The sequence below is a fragment of the Leopardus geoffroyi genome, chromosome B4, assembly GCF_018350155.1.
Source record: "Leopardus geoffroyi isolate Oge1 chromosome B4, O.geoffroyi_Oge1_pat1.0, whole genome shotgun sequence".
NCBI lineage: Eukaryota > Metazoa > Chordata > Mammalia > Carnivora > Felidae > Leopardus > Leopardus geoffroyi.
In genome coordinates, this window is record NC_059341.1 from 117,198,925 (window position 1) to 117,220,253 (window position 21,329).

Below are 21,329 nucleotides of genomic sequence, written 5' to 3' on the forward strand. Positions count from 1 at the left end.
GTTTGAAAAGGATTCATGGCAGAGCACCAAGGAAAGCCAGCATTCCCAGAGGAGGCCTCAACCAGGAATGCTCTCTGAAATATCTTCACTCCTTGATGATCCAGGTCAAAAGAACTAAAAAGAAATGTTTTTCCTATTTGCAGATCATCCTTCCTCACTCTTACTTATTTATTCATTTTTTGGTAAGGAGACAAAATTCTAAGCCCTCTGTCTTTTAATTCAACAATGGCTGCACATTATTACTGAAGCAAGTCCCAGCAGGCAGTTCAATAACAAATCAGAGTATTTGACAAGACAGACATTCAGACACTCAGCAACTTAGACTTGAGAAATAAGATTAGGCACACTCTAGTTACTCTGACCAGACAGCATCACTGATCCCCAAGTGATTCCCCTTCCTCTGTGTGCCCCTCTAAGCCTCATCCCTGACAGATCACAGCTCCCTGCCTGCTTGGCCCTGATTTGTTTTAATCACTGCCTGGGGTGCTCTAGTGTTGCTCTTTTTTCTTCTTTTATTGAAGTATAGTTTATGACATAAAATGTTATATTAGTTTCAGGTTTACAACAGTGATTGGACAAATCTGTATATATGCTATGCTCACTGCAGTGAGTGTAGTCACCATACAATGTTATCATAATACTATTGACAATATTCCCTATGCTGTACTTTTCATCCTCATAACATATTTATTTATAACTGGAAGTTTGTTAGTGTTGCCTCTTAAGGTAGCCCAGGCCTGTGGAAGGACCAGGAAGGCAAGGAGGGATTGGGTCAGGGCAATTAAGTCATCTCTACTTGTCCCATGGAGTGCTCTCCTGTCAAGTGGAAGCCTAGAAGATTTGTTATTTACAACATTAGAGCGTGGAATGTTAACAGTTCTACCAAAAAAGGATTCTATAGCTAAATGATAGGGAATTTGAACAGAATTAATTTGAACAAAATTAAAGAGGTCTCTTTAAATTAAAAAAAAAAAAGGAAGAAAAAAAGATTATGAATATTTACATATGAACTACCATCAAGTTTATACTTATTCTGTAGTTGAGTTTTTCAGGCTGTTTGCTAGAAAGGGCAAAGAGCTTTCTGGGGATATAGAAGGTCAGTGGTAATGGTTCCAAGAATGGTTGGTTTCTTTCCTTGAAATTATAAAAATTTCTAATAGGAAACTATGATTTTTTTTTTTTTTTGAAGTAGGCCTCATACCCAGCATACAGACCATCTGGGGCCTGAACTCAAGACCCTGAGATCAAAATTTGATCTAAGATCACAAGTCAGATGCTCAACAAACTGAGCCACTCAGGTGCCCCAGGAAACTGTGATTACTAAAATGGTATTTGTTTTACTTAAGTTATAAATTATATTTGTATAAGAGATTGATTTTTACCAGCTAAACACAAAGACTATCTGCTTCACCAACTTTGTTCTGGAGTGTCTCTAGACTCTAATTGTCTTAATTATTTCTTTCTTTCTATTTTTATTTTACAGAGACAGAAAATGGGAGGAGGGGCAGAAGGAGAGAGAGAATCTCAAGCAGGCTCCATGCACAGTGCGTCCATGTTCATCAGGGATATTGGCCTGTAATTGTCCCTTTTAGTGAAGTCTTTGTCTGCTTTTGGAATCAAGGTAATGTTGGCCTCATAGAATGAAGCTTTCCTTCTACTTCTATTTTTTGGAACAGTTTGAGAAGAATAGATATTCTTTTATTTTATTTTATTTTATTTTATTTTACTCTTTTATTTTTTCTCTTAAATACAGAGACTGAGGGTTGATGGAGGGGAGGCAGTGAAGGGATGGGTTAAATAGGTGATGGGCATTAAGGAAGGCACTTTTTGGGATGAGCACTGGGTGTCACATATAAGAAATGAATCACTGGGTTCTACTACTGAAATCAAGACTACACTGTATGTTAACTAACTTGAATTTAAATTAAAGAGAGAAAGAGAGAGAGAGAAGGAGGGAGGGAGGGAAGGAGAGAGAGAGAGAGAGAGAGAGAGAGGATAAGTATTCTTTAAATGTTTGGTGGAATCCCCCTGGGAAGCCATCTGGCCCTGGACTTTTGTTTGTTGGGAGATTTTTGATTACTGATTCAATTTCTTTGTTGGTTATGGGTCTGTTCAAATTTTCTATTTCTTCCTGTTTAACTTTTGGTAGTTTGTATGTTTCTAGCAATTTATCCATCTTTCCAGATTGTCCAATTGTTGGCATATAATTTTTTACAATATTCTTTTATAATTGTTTGTATTTCTATGATGTTGGTTGTGATCTCTCTCTCATTCATGATTTTATCTATTTGGGTCCTTTCTTTTTTCCTTTTGAAAAGTCTGGCTAGGGGTTTATTAATTCAATTAAATATTTCAAAGAACCAACTCCTAACTTCATTGATCTGTTCTATTGGGTTTTTTTTTTTTGTTTGTTTGCTTCTATATTATTTATTTCTGCTCTACCTTAATTTGCTGTTACTTTTCTAGCTCCTTTAGGTGTAAGTTTAGGTTGCATATTTGAGATTTTTCTTGCTTCTTGAGGTAGGCCTGTATTGCTATATATCTCCCTCTTATGGCTGCCTTTGCTGCATCCCAAAGGTTTTGGGCTGTTGTGTTTTCATTTGTATTTGCTTCCATGTATCTTTTTATTTCTTATTTAATTTCCTGGTTAGTCCATTCATTCTTTAGTAGGATTTTCTTTAACTTCCATGTATTAGCAGTCTTCCAAAATTTTTTCTTGTGGTTGACTTCAAATTTTATAGTGTTGTGGTTGGAAAATATGCATGGTATGATCTCAGTCTTTTTGTATTTGTTGAGACCTGATTTTGTGACCCAGTATGTGATCTATTCTGGAGTATGTTCCATTAGCACTCAAAAAGAACATGTATTCCACTGCTTTAGGATAAAATGCTCTGAATATAACTGTTAAGTCCATCTGGTCCAGTGTGTCATTCAAAGCCATTGTTTTCTTGTTGATGTTATGCTTAGATGATCTGTACATGCTGTAACTGAGGTGTTAAAGTCTCCTGATATTATTGTATTACTATCAATGAGTTTGATTGAATAATAATATCAATTATATTATTATTTATTTATATATTTGGCTGTTCCAAATTGGGGGCATAAATATTTACAATTGTTAGATCTTTTTGTTGGATAGACCCCTTTATTATGATACAGTGCCCTTCATCTCTTGTTACAGTCTTTGGTTTAAAATCTAGTTTGTCCAGGGGTACCTGGTGGCTCAGTTGGTTGAACGTCTGACTTTGGCTCAGGTCATGATCTCACTGTTCGTGGATTTGAGTCCTGCATCAAGCTCTGCGTTGACAACTCAGAGCCTGGAGCCTGTTTTGAATTCTGGGTCTCCCTCTCTCTGTGCCCTTCCCCTGTTCATGCTCTGTCTCTCTCTCAAAAATAAATAAACATTAAAAAAAATTAAAATCTAGTTTGTGTGATATAAGTATGTCTTCTCTGGCTTTTTTTGTCATCCATTAGCATGATAAATCATTCTCCATCCCCTCACTTTTAATCTGCAGGTGTCTTTAGGTCTAAGATGAGTCTCTTGTAGGCAGCATATAGATGGGTCTTTTTTTTTTTAATCCGTTTTGATACCCTATGTCTTTTGATTGGAGCATTTAGTCCTTTGACATTCACAGTGGTTATTATTTTTTTTTTTTAATTTTTTTTTTCAACCTTTTTTTTTTATTTATTTTTGGAACAGAGAGAGACAGAGTATGAATGGGGGAGGGGCAGAGAGAGAGGGAGACACAGAATCGGAAACAGGCTCCAGGCTCTGAGCCATCAGCCCAGAGCCCGACGCGGGGCTCGAACTCACGGACGGCGAGATCGTGACCTGGCTGAAGTCGGACGCTTAACCGACTGCGCCACCCAGGCGCCCCCACAGTGGTTATTGATAGATGATGAATTTAATCCCATTGTATTACCTGTAAAGTCAATGTTCCTGGAGATTTTCTCTGTTCCTTTCTAGTTTTTGTTGCTTTTGGTCTTTCTTTCCCACTTAAAGAGTCTCCTTTAATATTTCTTGCAGGGCTGGTTTAGTGGTTACAAACTCCTTTAGTTTTTGTCTGGGAAACCTTTTATCTCTTCTTCTATTCTGAATGACAGCCTTGCTGGATAAAGTATTCTTGGCTGCATATTTTTCCCATTCAGCACGTTGACTAAATCATGCCACTCCCTTCTGGCCTGCTAAATTTCTGTGAATAGATCTACTGCTAACCTTAATTGTCTTCCCTTGTAGGTTAGGGATTTCTTTCCCTTACAGCTTTCAGGATTCTTTCCTTATCTTTGTATTTTGCAAATTTGACCACGAAACGTCTTGGTGTTGGCCTGCTTTTGTTGATTTTGATGAGGGTTCTCTGTGGCTCCTGGATTTAGATGTCTTTTTCCTTTCCCAAATTAGGGAGGCTTTCAGCTATAATTTGCTCAATTAATTCTTCTTCCCCTTCTTTCCTGTCTTCTTCTGGGAGTCCTATGTTATGAATGTTATTATACTTTATGTAGTCACTGAGTTCCCTAAGTCTACCTTTGTGATCCAATATTTTTCCTTCCCTCTTCTTTTTAGCTTCATTTTTTCCCCATAATTTTATCTTCTATGTCCCATATTTGTTCCTCTGTTTCTTCCATCCTTGTATTCATTACTTCCAGTCGGTTTTGAATCTTGGTTATAGCATTTTTTATTTCAGCCTGGCTAGTTTTTGGAACTTTTATCTCTGTGGTAAGGGACTCCCTGGTGTCTTCTATGCTTTTCTGAAGCCCAATTGGTATCCTTATGATTGTTATTTTAAATTATGGCTCAGGTATATTACTTATATCTGTTTTGATTAGATCCCTGGCTGTGACCTTTTCTTGCTCTTTCTTTTGGGATGAATTCCTCTGTCTTGGCATTTTGTCTAGGTCTCTGTCTTCTCTGTGTTAGGAAATACTGTTATGTTTCCTGTTCCTGAGAGTAATGCTGTATTAAGAAGAGGTCTGGGCTCTTCTGTCCTGGGCCTGGTGCTTCAGGAAGTGTTTCTGGTGTATGCTACGTGCACTCTGCTGTTGTGTTTTGGTTGCTCTTTCCCTCAGGTCAGTCCTTCCCAGAATTTCTCTTTACCAGCAGTGGGGAGTGTTTGGACTTTGTCCAGTGTGTTGTGAGTTTTAACTAGGTGAAACTGTAGTTTTGGTCTGCTTGTTAGAAGAGGCTAGATTCTTTCTACTACAGCTGAAGCTTTGCAGCACCCGGCAGTTGGTGAATTTGGTGAATGCAGGAGAGGGATGCTTAGTGCTGGTCTTCTGTGGGGAAGACACCACTGCTGCTCTGGCTCTCAGCCACACTTGCCCTAGTAACAAAGTACCTGCAGAGTATAAGGGGGTCAGACTTGGATTGAAGTCTATCTGTACTTCCAAGATGTGGCCTCTTTTCTCCCTCTGGCTGTGAAGTTTATTCTCTTAGTCCTCAGATTGATTTCTTGGGTGTTCCGAATGATTTGATATTTATCTAGCCAAGGTGGGGATAGGGTCCACCTACTCTAGAACACTCCTCTTGAATAATCTTTGGTCCTGGCCTCTCACAGAGCAGCCAGTAAGCCTCCAAAGAGGCTTCATTAGAAAATGAAGAAGGAGGAAGAAATTGGAGGAAGAACACATCTTGTGCACATGCCCACAGAGATAAACAGATAGGGTGTTCCTGGAGCCCCTGTGGGTGCACACCTCTACCTCATTCTCTGTTTGCTTTCACCATCCCTCGCTGGTGGAGCACACAGACACAGTGGGACACACTGCAGATTGGCTCTGCTTCCTAGGAGAATCCATTCTGCTCTGGTGAGTCCCAGAAAGTTCTCAACTTCCCCTGCTCAAAGCCACCTCTTATAAATCCTTTTACTCTCCCTGCTGATGAAATGGTAGATCCCTGCTGAGTAGAGAATACCAAAGCTCTGATAAAATGTTCTTAATATGCACTGAAGAGAATATCATAATGCTTGTGGTTATAGTTTGCCCTAAATAGGTCCATGCTGTCTGAATGTGGTAGCTAAGGCCTAGAGAGGCCTTTAAGTGTCCAAAGGGCAGTGACAAGGAAGTCGTTTACAGCTCAAGAGCTTCACATTCTGGCTTCTATGGCCCCTTGTTCCATGTTGCTCTGTGTTTATGTGAGTCCTAGAGAGTGAAAGCCCAATCTTCACGCAGCCAGACAATGTGTTTGTATTTCTAACCCACACTTGAAGGCCTCAGAACTCCAGCACAACTCCCTAAGAAAATACTACTGCAGTTTTAGTGTATTTTTTAAGTATGAAAGAAACCCCAAAGCTTTGTTATGTTAAGTGTAATAATAAAATATAAATGTGCTAACTTATCAGCACAAATAGATCTGACCAAGTAATATAAATAAAGCAAAGGAGGGGGGAAAAAAAAACTTGTTAGATGCTAAATTTTCTTAAATTGATAATTCATTCTATTTTAGTCTTTCAACCTGACTAAAAAAGAGTTTGGAACAGAGTACCACATTAACATGACTTTATTGCTCACTATATAATGAGGAGTCCCCATATTTTAAATCATTGTCCTTGCCATGTTGGGGGTGAGGAGCAGAAGAGAACAAAAAATTGCACAAACCAACCCTCTTAGCATCTTGAAGCAGTCAACTCACTTTCTGTCTTGTCCTTTTAAAGTAGGAGTATGGATAGTTCCATCATCCACTTTCCTCTCTTGTATTATAACATACCTCCATCATTCTACTGATCACATCAAATCTTACTACAGTATTTGTTCTAGCTTATCTGCTTCTCCTCCTGAAGACAGGGATCATGTCAGAACAGATGGAACAATGTAAAACTGTGCCCTGGCAAATTGGAAATGATTCTCCACAATCTTGTCCCTCTTTAGAGCTGTGGGCAATGCAAATCCCATCAACTAGCACATTTGTATATGAGTGAACACCTTGGGTAAAGAATTGATCCATCTTAATGCATCTAAGTAAACAGCTGAAATGGATTTTCAGCTGGGTTTTCACAGTGCTCTTTGCAGGCTTTTTGCCTTTGTTACACTGTGAGGAAAATGAGGGTTAATATATTATGGACAATCACCTCTGTTCTCTGTACCACTTTGCCCAAAGAAAAGTGGCAACATTGGAACAATTCTACACCTCACATTTTTTCCTTGAAAAATAAAGAAAACAATGATTCTGCCATGCTCTGAGAAGAAAGACAGAGTCATTCCCCAAGGCCCTCAGAAAGCCATCTGGCTGCAATCTTTCCCCGGAGGTTTTTGGCCCAGAGACAAAGCACACTTGTATCAGATGGATCAACACTGTCACCCAGTGGACAAACAGGTAGGTGGGCTGAGACCTTAGCTTTGCTCTTGGCTTGGCAGCCAGCATTTAAATAGGACCCTGTTTGTTCTAGGTGATCACAAAATAATTGTCAATATTCTCCTACCTGGAATTGGGAGGATCTCAGCTAAAAGGACTTTGATTCGGCTGTCACGGATGAATGCAACTTAAGGAGGACATACATTTTTATTTTGCCCATGATTTTTTTTTTTTTTAGCCACTAGTAAATTTATAGGAAGCATAGACTATAACCCACCAAGCAGGTCTGCTAAGACTCACAGGCTCAAATAGGCTTGCAGAAGCAGGGAGGTATTTGATCACCTGCCAGGTACTGTGGAGAGATTTCCCTACCACAGAATAAGACTCATTGTTCATTGTTCACAGTGACAGTGGATGTTTACTTTGAAAAGTAAAAAAGTTTTTTTTTTTTTTTTTGGTGTATATGTGGACTGAAATCTGAGGTTATTCCCTTCACTGGAGGGAAATCAGTAGATGTGCTCTTGCTATCTCTGTTTTGTATACATCTCAGCAGACATGCGTGGATGTAGCCTCTGCCCCGTTTCTCTCTTCCTGCATCACTGTAGTCTTCACTGTCATTTGACGCTCCCAACAAACAGGCTTACTTTTCATGTTAAGGTGCAAGGCTCTTTGCCTTAAGTCTTTCTTGCTAAATGTACCTTTAAATTAGTTTCTTCTCCCCAGCTGGAACCCATAAACAAGCTGAAAGCATTCATCTGGTATCACTTTCACTTCTTCTGAAGTAGTGGGGGCTGAAACTTCACTTTGTGGGAAGATGCTTTTGTAGCATCTTGATTAAAAGTAAAGTCTCTGTTTATTGGAGGGAAATCTGGATTTGAATCCTTATCCCACCACTTGCTAGCTAGCTCCTTGGCCCTGAACAGGTTACTTAATCTCCCTAAAGATTAGTTGCCATCCCTATTATCAGGAACAATATTAGCACCTACCCCCTCAGAGGTTAATTCCTGCTGTAGGGATTTAGATAGGAAAATACAGATGAGTAACAGCACAGTGCCTGAGCACATAGGAAAAGCTCAATAAGCATTAGTGTTAGTGCTATCATAATTATTACAATGACAGCAGTCATACTTATTATTACTAAAATGCAATTTTTATAAAATATCTCTAGCCTAGCAGATGAAACCATGATATTTTTTTGGGCTAGAAGGATCCTGAGAGATTATCCAGTCTATTGCTCCTCATTAAAATCATCCAGGGAAGTTTAAAAAAACATTGAAATCTCAAATAGCCAGATGAAAGAATGCTTATTATTTGAGCCCTTTCAGATGAAAATCTGGAAAAGGCAAACCTAATCTATAGCAACAGAAAGCGGATCAGTGATTGCCTGGGGATGAAGGTGGAAGAACTACAGCTAAGGGACTGAGGGAAACTTCCTGTGGTGGAGGCAGTTCCTCAAGTATGCGCATTGTCAAAAGTCCTCGAAACTGTACAATAAAGTGGGTGTATTGTATTGTATGTGAAATGTATCATAATAAGGTTGATGTAAAGCTGATACTCAGGGCCCCTGGGTGGCTCAGTCAGTTAAGCATCTGACTCTTGATTTCGGCTCAGGTCATGATCTCATGGTTCGTGAGTTTGAGCCCTGCTTCGGGATCTGCACTGACAGGCAGAGCCTGTTTGGGATTCTCTCCCTCTATCTCTCCGTCCCTCCCCTGCTCATGTGAATGTGCTCTCTCTCTCAAGATAAATAAATAAACATTAAAAAAAAAAAAAGCTGATGCCGATCTCATCCAAAGGAATTCTGATTTAACTATTCCAGTGTGAGACCCAGAAATCATTTTTTCATGCACCTAAGGCAGGAGCCAGTGGTGAGAGCCACTGATCTAATTCAGTCCTGTATGCTTGCCAATGAGATCATCCCAAACATGTACAGCTGGTTATAGTGGAAGGTGCAGGACTAAAATCCAGGTTTCCAGACTCCTTGTGCTCTGAGCCTTTGCCTTTATTAATAACATCCCTTCTCCCTGGAACATCCCTCTCCTTCTTACCTCTGTATCAAAACACTTTTAGGTTCAGCTCACATCTCATACCTCTCAGCAAGCTGCAGACTGCACCGCACCCCCCCACCCCCCCGCCCTTGGACTAGGAGTCCCTTGGCAGCAGAGACTGTGGCTTTTTTTTTTTTTTTTTTTTGTATCCGCAGTACCCAATATTGTGCTTGGCATAGAGTGGACATTCCATACACATTTGTTGAACTGAAAAATTGGTGGAAGGGAATTAACATTTATTAAGTATCCACGATGTGCCAGGAATTGAAACAAACACTTTATGCACATTATCTCACTGAATTTTTATAATTTTATGAGTTGGTTACATTTTCCCTTTTTGTAAGGGAGGAAACAGGCTCAGAGGCTTAGTAATTTGCCCAAGGTCATATAGCCAGCAAATAGTAGAACCAAGGTCTGGACTCAGGTCTGTTTGTTTTCAAAGTTCATGCTTTCTGTACTGTACTGGGCTGATTCAGTCACAGTAGTTATTCTGTTCAGTCTTAAAATATGGATATTATGTATCCTATCTCCTTGATTAGGTTATAATCTTCTTAAATGCAATAATTAAATTTTAGCATTTATAATCCCATATCTACTCAGGAGGTAGAGGATTTGATCACCTCAGTGTTAACAGAGTTTTTTGTTTTTTTGTTTTTTAAGTTTGTTTATTTATTGGAGAGAGAGGGAGAGAGAAAGAATGAGCAGGGAGGGGCAGAGAGAGAGAGAGAGAGAGAGAGAGAGAGAGAGAAAGGGAGAGAGAGGAGAGAATCACGAGCAGACTCCACGCTGTCAGCACAGAGCCTGAAATAGGGCTTGATCTCACAAACCATGAGCTCTTGACCTGAGCTGAAATCAAGAGTAGGACACTTAACCAACTAGCCACCCAGGCGCCACCAGATAATCAAGTTTTTAACTTCACTAAAGTAACCAGAACGATAACCCAATAGTTATAAGAATATCTACAACTATTAGTCAAGGGGGTAGTCAAGGGGGTACCAAGGAAGTTTGTGATTTGAGCTTACCTATTTCCTCATTCTCTCCATTCTTTTGTGTACTCTATGAATAATCTCGACATCATGCACAACATCATACACATATACAACATAGTAGGTTGGTTAAAAAAGTCATATATCTCAAAGTACATACCAAAAAAATTCCTGGAATGACATTGTGCCTTTGAACCAGAAGTGGACAACTGTTGCCAGTCAATTTAGATGCAGAGGTGATGTTGTATTTGAGCAATCGAAAGGGATCTGAACAACTCTAAAAAAGCAAAAAGTTGTAAAGACATTAAATCCCAAGTAAAAAATCCCTTGCTCCATTCAGCAGTATTTGTATCTGAATCAACAATTCTAAACTCTATTCCTACCACTCATCAGGAATGCCCTCTTCAAAAACTCATCAAAGACCTCTGTATTGCCAAGGCCAGTGGACATTTTCATGTTTCTTCTATTTCTTGACCTCTTTAAGACGTTTGAAATTACTGAACAGTCCTCCTTCTCAAACTCTTTCCTGGGCTTCTCTGGTCCCACTCTTCTGTTTTCTTTCTCTATGTGTTCCATCCTAGTCTTTGTCATGCATAATTTTTTCTCTACTTCTTTAAGATTTTTAAAAATTAATTTTTGAGAGAGGGGAGAAGCAGAGAGAGAGGGAGACAGAGGATCTAAAGCGGGCTCTGAGCTGACAGCAGAGAGCCCAATATGGGGCTCTAACTCACAAACCACAAGATCATGACCTGAGCTGAAGTCAGATGCTTAACCACTGAGCCATCCAGGAGCCCCATTGCTACTTGACTTCTAAATATCTAAAAATCTCCATTCTTGCCTCCTGCTATTCACTCTCTTCACATACCCCTTTGGTCACTCATACTTTTAACTACTATTTCTGTCTACCAAATGTCTTCCAAAGCTAGTGGCCTCCTCTGAGTGTTGGACTTGTGGGTTGAACTGCCTACTTCTTGATGTGCCATTTTGATGTCACTCTGGTACCCCCAACTCAACATGCCCAATCTGAATTTTTCCATCTTTCTCTTCATTCTTTTTAAAAAATTTTTTTTTTAAATCTTTATTTATTTTTGAGAGAGAGAGAGAGACAGAGTGCGAGTGGGGGTTGGCAGGGGGTGGACAGAGAGAGAGGGAGACACAGAATCTGAAGCAGGCTCCAGGCTCTGAGCTGTCAGCACAGAGCTTGAAGTGGGGCTTGAACCCATGAACCATGAGATCATGGTCTGAGCTGAAATCAGACGCCCAACTGACCAAGCCACCCAGGTGCCCCCATTCTTTTTTTTTTTTAAGTAGGCTCTACACTCAATGTAGGGCTTACGTGACCCCAAGATCTAGGGTCACAAGCTCTACCAACTGAGCCAGTCAGCCACCCCTCTTTAAACGTTCTTGTGGTAGCCTAAAGATGTCTATAAATTCTTTACCACTCTACCCATCAAGAGATGGAGGTCTATTTCCACTCCCCTTGAATCTGGGCTGGCCCTGTGATAGGTTTTGACCAAGAGTATAACTGTATAACTTTTGAGGCCAGGCCTTAAGAGATCTCCAGATTCCATATTCACCTCTGGAACATTCCTTCTCAAAATATGGACACTGCTTTGTGAGGAAACCAGAATAACTCTGTAGAGAGGCTTTCAAATAGAGGTCCCTGGCCAATAGCCATTCCTGAACTTCTAAATGTCAGCAGTACTACCTGCCAGCCATGTGAATGAGGCTATTCTTGAATCCTCCAGCTGTACTCAAACTGCCCAAGCCAGTGCTATGTGAAGCATATTCCGGTCATCCCTGCTAAATCCCGAGAGGGTCATGAGTAAATATGTGGTTGTTGTTCTATGTTTGCAAGTTTTGGAGTGGTTTATTACTTGGTAATGGATAACAGATATTTCTTATCCTTGTCCTTCTGAATTCCCTATGTCAAAACAAAATAGTACCGCCATTCTTCTAACTGTCCAAACAAGAAGGTAGAAGACGTCTTAAACTCTTCCCTCACTCAACATATCAAGTCTTACAGAGTCTCGCTTCTATCCATCACTCAGACTCAGCATCCTTTTCCACTCCCACTGCTACTGCCTGATCATTTCTCTCCTGTGTAAATTGCGATAATAGGTCTCTTTGTCATTCCAATCTTTTCTAGACCATTCTGTCAAAATGATCCAACTAAAATACAAAATCTCTTACTGTTACTTCTGTGCTTAAAACCCTTTAATGACTCCTCTTCCTCTTCAAGGAGAGTTCAAATTCTTTATCAAACCTCATAGTCAGTCTTTCACTAACTTCTTTGGCTGCTAGCTTCCTCAACATGCACCCCCTAATACTGATTCATTTCCTATTTCCCAGATTCATCCTACAGTTTGCTATCCTTTTGCTTTCCAACGTACAGTTTTCCAACATGCCTTCCAAAATGCCATTTGTGGTAAATATTCACCCAGTTAATTCTTACTAGTCTTACTAGTCCAGCAAGCCACTTCTTGTCTAAATGCTCCATTGATACTTCTGACCAGGCACTCATTTCAACATGTCATGAGTCATGACTGTTCTCTGGATTGTCTTTTCCTTGAGGACAAGATCAGAGTCTGATTCATTTTGCTATCTCAAGTTATTATCACACTCCCCAGCATGTTGTAGGAACTCAGTGAATGTTTGTTATCTGAATCAATAAATATTCAGAATTGTGCTATCAAAAAGTTTCATCCTCAAGTAGATATTAGGAGCATTGGGGACTTATTTCCTCATTATTAGAAGGATTCAGTGAGACATGGCTCCTTTTATCAGATGCTCTGGTCTCTACAATTCCTGCTGAGCATACATACGAAGCCCCTTCCACACCTCCTGCCTCCACATGCCCAGGCACACATTTCTGAGGTGCTGGATATGAGCCATTCCTCCCAATCCATTCATCTCATTTGATTTCACTCTTGCCCCCCTAAGCCACTGCTTTTCCTACTCCACAATGCTATATGGCAGAGCGTGGTGCTTAAGAGTGTGCTTCCTGAGTAAGACTGATTGGTGTGAATCTCAGCCCCACCGCTTTTTAACTGAGTAACCTTGAACAAGTGACCTAACTGTCCTGTGTCTCAGTTATTCACCTGTGCTCAATGGACTCATGTGCAGAGAGCCAGCCATTTGCAATTCTTTTGAGAACTAAATGATATTCCGGGTAAATAGTGGTTGCAACACAGTAAATGCTCAATAAATATTGCTTTTTTAATCTTATTCTGACTTTGTCACTTCAGATCAGTTGAACAAACATTTCCTGAGTGTCTACTAGATGCCAGGTATAGAGGGAGAGGGGGGATGGCAGGTACTGTTTGCACCAAGGATATTACAGCCCTTGGGATTTGATGCACATCATTGTCTTTTTCAGTGAAGAGTTGAACTCTTCCTAACTATGGTCTTGCTCTCTCATCCACTTGGCTTGTCTGTCTCTTCAGGGGAGCCCTAGCTCCGTTCACAAGCCCATAGTCCCAGAGCATCTCCCATGAAACTAAGAAAGAAGTAGCAGTGACCATATATCCCCATAACTGGCGTTTAGGCTTAAAAAACATTTACTCATTCGTTGGTTCATTTATTCATTTGACAAATAAATTTTAGATGTTAACCATGCACTAGGCCCAGTGATAGGCACTAGGGCTACCATGGTGACCAAGACACGGTCCTGCCATCAAGAAGATTCCAACTGTGGGCAGAGGAATCTGGATTCAGTGCAGGCTGGAAGGGTGGGGCTGCCACTCCTAGAACCAGTTCTCCCTGAGCTCCCAGAACCCATCCACACACTCTGTGGCTCAGGCTACCCTTTTAGGAGCTTTGTCTACACCCTTGAGGCTTCCATCAGAGCATCCAGTGAATTCTCATTGCTGTCCAGCTTCCAAGTGCAGCTTAACAATTTCACCATTGTGCAGGCCTCATGGTTCCCTGGTTAGGTGGAATGAAAGAGAATGAAGAGAGAGCCAAGACCCTAGTCTGACCAGGCAACCTTTTTGATGGAGACTGGAGTTCTAGGGTGAACTTTCTGTGTTTTACAACCTTCCCCATTCTTATTTGTATTCCCTTTAGGGTCTCTGGTATGAGAATATTCCCTTCATTTTTATGATCTAAAAAAAGAATCTACTTTATGGAAGTCTAGGGTACCCAGCCAATTACACCCATATTCTCTTTCTTCACCGTTTAGAGTTACAAAATGACATGTCACTTTCTTGCAAGGTTGCTATCAATTCTGTTAGATGAAATATTTCCTTCATCAAAACTTACCTTTTAAACTTGTTTGTTTATATTCTACCTTTTTAGCAAAAGATGCAAGGAGGTTTACAGGAAGCAAGAATAGTATAAGAGAAAATTATAAATAAAAAAAATTATGATGAGAAAATTTCAGTATCAATACAAGCTCTGGATCCAAAATAAGAAATGGATTTCAGATAAGTGGCCCATAAGTTCTTAATCTATTGTTATAATTCAGTTTAAAACTTTTCTCTGTACTTTCAGGCCAAGTAAAGAGAGAAACCCAGTTGGGTACCAAAAATCTCATTACCGGGAAAGAGGAAACATACAGGATCCTCATGGGAAGTAAAGCTATTCTAGCTTCTCATTCAGAAAGACAATTTTCACATCGGGTTTCATCTAGGGGAACACTAGGCCTGGGGAATATAATGTAACATCCCTCAAAAGAAGCTCAGGGCTATTTAGGGCAATGTCTCAAAAGCCCAATCAGTGGACGCAGCTCTGCAAGAGGTGACACGGCCCTGCCCTCAGCTTCCACATGCTTCAACCTGATGCAGAACAAGACCTGAACCCTGCAGAGGTTCTTTAATATGTCCCCTGGGGCCATTGCTGGGGTTGGAAGAGGGAATTGGTCAGGGAGGGAAGAGCCCCACTGGGAGGGGCCCTCCATGTCACATGAAAGAACTTGGACGTGGCCTGAAAGGAAGTCCTTAGAAGATTTTAAGCAGGAGAATGATGCAGTCGTGTCCATGTATTAAAAAGAGCACCCCGCAACATGTAGGAAATATCACAGGCACCAAGACCAGAAAGCAGGAAAACTAGTCAGGCCACTGGAGAAAATCAGATGGGAGATGATGAAGGCCTGAAATAAGCAGAAGCAGTGGGACTGGAGAAAAGGCACAAATAGGAAAAAAAGTGACATAGTGATACAATCAATAAGACTTAGAGAATACTCTTGAGGGGAAAGGCTATCATATAGAAGAGGCTTCGTGAGTTACTACTCAGATCCGCTGGTAGTAGTTACTAGCAGTGCAGTCAGGAAAAAGAGTTAGGGCCCAGTCTAGGCTCAGTTGAAAAGAATGATGGATCAGTAATGTCCACCATGGATGCAGAATGGGAGGATATTGGCAAGCCTGGTATTTACCATTCCTAGCCTCTGGCAAAAGAGGCATAAAAATGTACTGTGTGTTTTAAAATGTGCATACTGTGTAATTCCATGTATACGAACATCTAAAACAGATAAAACTAATTTATGGTGATGGAAGTCAGAAAAGCGGTTACCAGGGGTGGGAGGCAGGACGATTGCTGACTGAAAAGGGCCAGAGAGAACTTTTTGGGGTCTGGAAATATTCTATATCTTAATCTGGCTGGTGATTATATAGGTATACACATACACAAAAATTCATTAAGCTATATGCCCTTAAGATTTGCGACCTTTATTATATGAAGGTCATACTTCAATTACAAAAGCAGGGGAAAAATTCCTCCACAATCTTTTGTGTCGCTGAGGAAATGTATTAAGATGTAACATGCAAGTAGACATTATTCAGTTTGTCTTAATACACATGATACCCACCTGAATGCAAGGCATGCTTTTGGATCTGTTCAGTTTCCTATACACTTGGGCCATTTCTTTTATAGTCTTGTCTGTTTCCTTAGCTGAGGTCACGTAGACTATAATGACCTGATCCACAGAGGACAGCTGGGTGCTTATAAGGTGATCATACTCCAGGTCTGTCACTTCAGGGATGTTGTAAGTGCCACATTGGCATGTGCCCCCTTCCTTCCCACACAGTGTCCTCCTGAGGACCACAGGACAAAGCAGCTGGGAAGCAAACCACGCGTCCTTGCTCTCAATGGGAGGAAGAGGAAGCCTAGAAATGTAATGGTTAGAAATATGTTTAAAGAACTGAATGGACAGAAAAAACATCACTTTGAAAAGAACCAAAGTGGCTACTTTTGTAAAGCATTTACATTTAATTCTGGACAGAATTTTATGTGTCAGCAAACTAAAATACTTGTCAAAACACTGAAAGAGTTCAACGTAAGGCTTTTCAGTTATATAAGCACCTGTGGCTCTGAAACAGACATAAGCTATGTCAGTTCAGAGGAATTAATCCAAATGATTGCAAATAATTGACCAATAAGGATGAGATTTAGAGTGTTAATTGCAGTTTAACAAATGCAAGAAGAATGCATCGAGACTGGTCTGTAAGATACTTACTTCCTTCCCTCTTACAAGTGGGGAAAACTGGAGCTCAGGAAATTCAATAATATAACTAAAGCACACAAGTAGTAACTGATAGAGCTGGAACGTGAACCCGTGTGTATTTTTTTCTGTTACAATACTGCTGTCTCACTGACTGGAAGTGAAGTATCTACAGAATACTTTTGAGTTGATTTATGTCTATTAATAGACTGGATAAATTATGTAACCCAATAGCCAGAATGGACATCAGAAAGCTAAATTTGGATCTGTCATCTATCACTAACTCTTAGTGTCACTGTAAATCTTCTGACTTTTTTATGCTTCAGTATTAACATCTGTAATGTAGGGATAAGTTTCCACAAAACTTCTGGGAGGTTATGAGGCTTATAAAAACAAACTCTGTGAATTTTAATTACACCTAAAGAATTTTTGTGTGATGCTGAAATTTGTTAAATAAAATATTTTAATTAAGTTACTGAAAACTGGCATTCCTGGTAGCTAGAAGAGTATTTTTTATTATCATTAAAATATTCAGTGTTGGCTTCATCTTTTCTTTTTTTTTTAATTTTATTTTAAAAATTTATATCCAAATTAGCTAACACAACCCCTCCAGTAAACGTTTTTGTTCTCCGTATTTAAGAGTCTCTTATGTTTGTCCCCCCACCCTGTTTTTATATTATTTTTGCTTTCCTTCGTGTTCAACTGCTCTGTGTCTTAAAGTCCTCATATGAGTGAAATCATATTATATGCCTTTTTCTGACTGACTAATTTCGCTCAGCATAATACCGTCTAGTTCCATCCACATAGTTGCAAATGGCAAGATTTCATTCTTTTTGACTGTCGAATAATACTCCATTGTATATGTATACCACATCTTCTTTATCTATTTATCCATCAGTGGATATTTGAGCTCTTTCCATACCTTGGCTATTGTTGATAGTGCTGCTATAAACATTGGGGTGCATGTGCCCCTTCGAAACAGCATACCTGTATCCCTTGGATAAATACTTAGTAGTGCAATTGCTGGGTCATAGGGTAGTTCTATTTTTAGCTTTTTGAGGAACCCCGTACTGTTTTCCAGAGTGGCTGCACCAGTTTGCATTCCCACCAGCAATGCAAAAGAGATCCTCTTTCTCCGCATCCTCACTAACATCTGTTGTTGCCTGAGTTGTTAATGTTAGCCATTCTGACAGGTGTGAGGTGGTATCTCATTGTGGTTTTGATTTGTATTTCCTGATGATGAGTGAAATGGAGCATTTTTTCATGTGTCGGTTGGCCATCTAGATGTCTTTTTTGGAGAAGTGTCTATTCATGTCTTTTGCCCATTTCTTCACTGGATTATTTGTTTTTTGGGTGTTGAGTTGGATAAGCTCTTTATAGATTTTGGATACTAACCCTTTATCTGAGATGTTGTTTGCAAATATCTTCTCCCATTCCATCGGTTGCCTGTTAGTTTTGCTGATTGTTTCCTTCTCTGTGCAGAAGCTTTTTATTTGGATGAGGTCCCAATAGTTCAGTTTTGCTATTGTTTCCCTTGCCTCCAGAGACATGTTGAGTAAGCAGTTGCTGTGCCCAAGGTCAAAGAGGTTTTTGCCTGCTTTCTCCTCAAGGATTTTGATGGCTTCCTGTCTTACATTGAGGTCTTTCATCCATTTTGAGTTTATTTTTGTGTGTGTGTAAGAAAGTGGTCCAGGTTCATTTTTCTGCATGTCGCTGTCCAGTTTTCCCAGCACCACTTGCTCAAGAGACTGTCTTTTTCCATTGGATATTCTTTCCTGCTTTGTCAAAGATTAGTTGGCCATATGTTTGTGGGTCCATTTCTGGGTTCTGTATTCTGTTCCATTGATCTGAGTGTCTGTTTCTGTGCCATGTTGGCTTCATTTTCTTTATGCTGAACCTGAGGAACTTAGTAAATGTGATAAATGCCCAGTTGTGTTTTTTGAAGTTGTGCTTTTCAAAATATCTTGATTCTTCCCCTTGGTAGAAGCACATTTCTGAGAAATGATGATTATATATTTCCTTGTGATAATAAAACCCACACATGTAAATATAGTATGTTATTTCAGTTCTTGCCTTCATGTTCTACCCAACCTATTTTCAATGTCACGTCTTTTTCCCCTCCTTTCCTGCCATATTGTTTACTAGTGAATTTAGAAACAGGCCAACTCAGAAATGGACCTTCTTTTTTCGGAAAGAGAGGCAAAAAATTTCAATAGAATACTGTTGCTCTGAAACCTTCAGAATCTGAGTGCTTCTGTATTCATTATAGTAAAAGTTTATATATATGCATATCAGTGTGTGCACGTAGAACACTTTACATACTAAAAAAAGAAAACAAACAGCTGTGTACATACCACCAAGCTTTATCAAATCTTAGTATTTTACTACATTTGTTATATATATATATATATATTTTCATTATTATAATTTCAGATACAACTTATAGCCCCAAGGACATCTCCTGATTTCACTCAACTTTTAACTCTGATTTTGATGTATGCCATTCCCATGTATGTTACATAAATATATCATAATTCATAATCTATCAGGGTTAGGGTTTTAGTTGCAAGCAGCAGAAACAAACTGGCCAATTTAAGCAAATGCACAAAAACAAAGGAATGCACTAAAGAGCTTAGAAAATCTTTGGAAAGGTGGAAGAATCAGGCTTGCAGGGTCCACTGCCAGGGAAAATGTCCCCAGTCGTGCTGTAGAACTTGTCCAGTTCGGACACCACAGCCACAGCTGGTGGGCTGACTCTGCTGGTGGACCCTGCTGACCCAGAACACTGTCCTGAGAACAATAGCCGGCACAGCCTCTGGGAGCCATGTACAGCTGATGCCCCTTCCTGCCTGGAGGGTCTGGGCAGCCCTTGCAGCTGCATGGAAATCTGGGCCAGGTTCATCGGATTGGTAGAAACTGGGTCATGTGCCTAGGCCCCAGTTTCAGAGGGAACTGAGAAAGCAAAAATCTGGCATTGTGGTCATCTATACTGGAAGTGTGCTCCACTTTGGCAAGTAGAGGAGTTCTCAAAGATAGAAAGTTGGTTCAGAGGCTGGATGGCCAAAACAAATGGCAGTTGTCCACAACAAAAAATTTAAATATCCTCTTGGTTATGGACATTTAGGTAGTTTTCTATTTTTAACTGTTGCAAACTGCTACAGTGAAATTTTTGTACATTTCCTTCTTCTGTACATAAGACTTTCATTTTAATGTAGTTAAACTTATCATCCCTCTCCCTAATTTTTGTGTTTTTTTGTGTGTTTGGTTTAAGAATTTATTTTCCTGCGCCCGGGTGGCTCAGTTGGTTAAGCTCCTGACTTTGGCTTAGGTCATGATCTCACAGTTTGTTTATTGAGTCTGAGCCCCACATCAGGCTCCCTGCTGTCAGCACAGAGCCCGCTTCAGATCGTCTGTCCCCCTCTCTCTGCCCATCCCACACTTACACTCTCTCTCTCTCAAAAATAAATAAACATATAAAAAAAGAATTTATTTTCTATCTCAAGGTGATAAAAACATCCTCCTTATGTTTTCTTCTAAATAGTTTATTATTTGGCTTTTCATATTTAGCTCTTTAATCTGCTTGGAGTTTATGATGGGTAGTAGGAATATAAGATAGGTAAGTAGGTAGATAGATAACCAATTGTCCCACCACCATTGATTGAATAATCCATTCTTTCCTCACTGGTTTGTATTGCTATCTCTATTGTATATCAAATTTCCATATGTGTCTGGGTCTGAACTGGGGCTCTCTATTCTGTTCCATTGATCTAACAAGTCTGGTGCCCATACCACAATATCTTTGTTACTATCACTTCCTAAAAGGCCTTGAAATCTGGTCAGGCAAATCCTTTCACTTTGTTTTTCTTCTTCAAATGTATTAATGCTATTTCTACAGTTAGCTACCTTATACCTCAAAGAACACAATGATTAAAAAAAAAACTTTTAGCACGTATGATTTGCTATACAATATGAGTGTTAAAGAGTAACAAGAGACCTAACGATACCACCTTTGCAAGTGGCTGGACAGTAGCAGAGAGCTCTGAGAGCAGGACAGGGAGTTACCATCAAATAATTCAGGCGTGTTTGGATTTAAAGTTCTGATCTCCATCCTGTAAAGAACAGGCTGCTAGAATTCCCAGACCTAGTAACACCCTCTTGTTTTCACATGATCACTTATTCCTTCATCCCCAGCTATAACAGGTGAACCTATAACAGGTGAACACAGAGCATACAAACATCAGAGGCTCCGAAGAGGCATTCTGAGCATCCCTGAGTAATTCTAATGTGTCAGCTAGTGTGCCTACCAATCAAGCTGCTTGCTGGCCTGGAGACTTGGTCTGCTCATATTCCTAATATTCATGGGGCAGGACACCACCCCACCATTATTGGACTTGATTATGAATGTGAGGCCTTGGGGTTCTGAGTACTGGCCACTGAAAACCCACTAGGCAGGGAGGGGTAAACACACACACACACACACACACACACACACACACGCACACGCACACGCGTCAAGGTTTTAGCACTCTCTACCACCCCATAACTCCCCAATGTGAGGCAGTTAACATAAACCA

At 40.0% G+C, this 21,329-nt stretch overlaps 1 protein-coding gene across 3 annotated transcripts in view; it reads right to left on the reverse strand.

Annotated features, from left to right (window-relative positions):
• Positions 1-21,329, reverse strand: part of LOC123590328 (uncharacterized protein C3orf20 homolog) — a 123,337-nt gene that overhangs the window by 14,688 nt on the left and 87,320 nt on the right. For all 3 annotated transcript variants that reach the window (XM_045463351.1, XM_045463349.1, XM_045463350.1), the window contains 2 exons: positions 16,123-16,420; positions 10,477-10,593 (listed from right to left, as the gene is read on the reverse strand). In XM_045463351.1, coding sequence (XP_045319307.1) covers positions 10,477-10,593; positions 16,123-16,420 — 415 coding nt within the window. The remainder of the gene's footprint in view (positions 1-10,476; positions 10,594-16,122; positions 16,421-21,329) is intronic.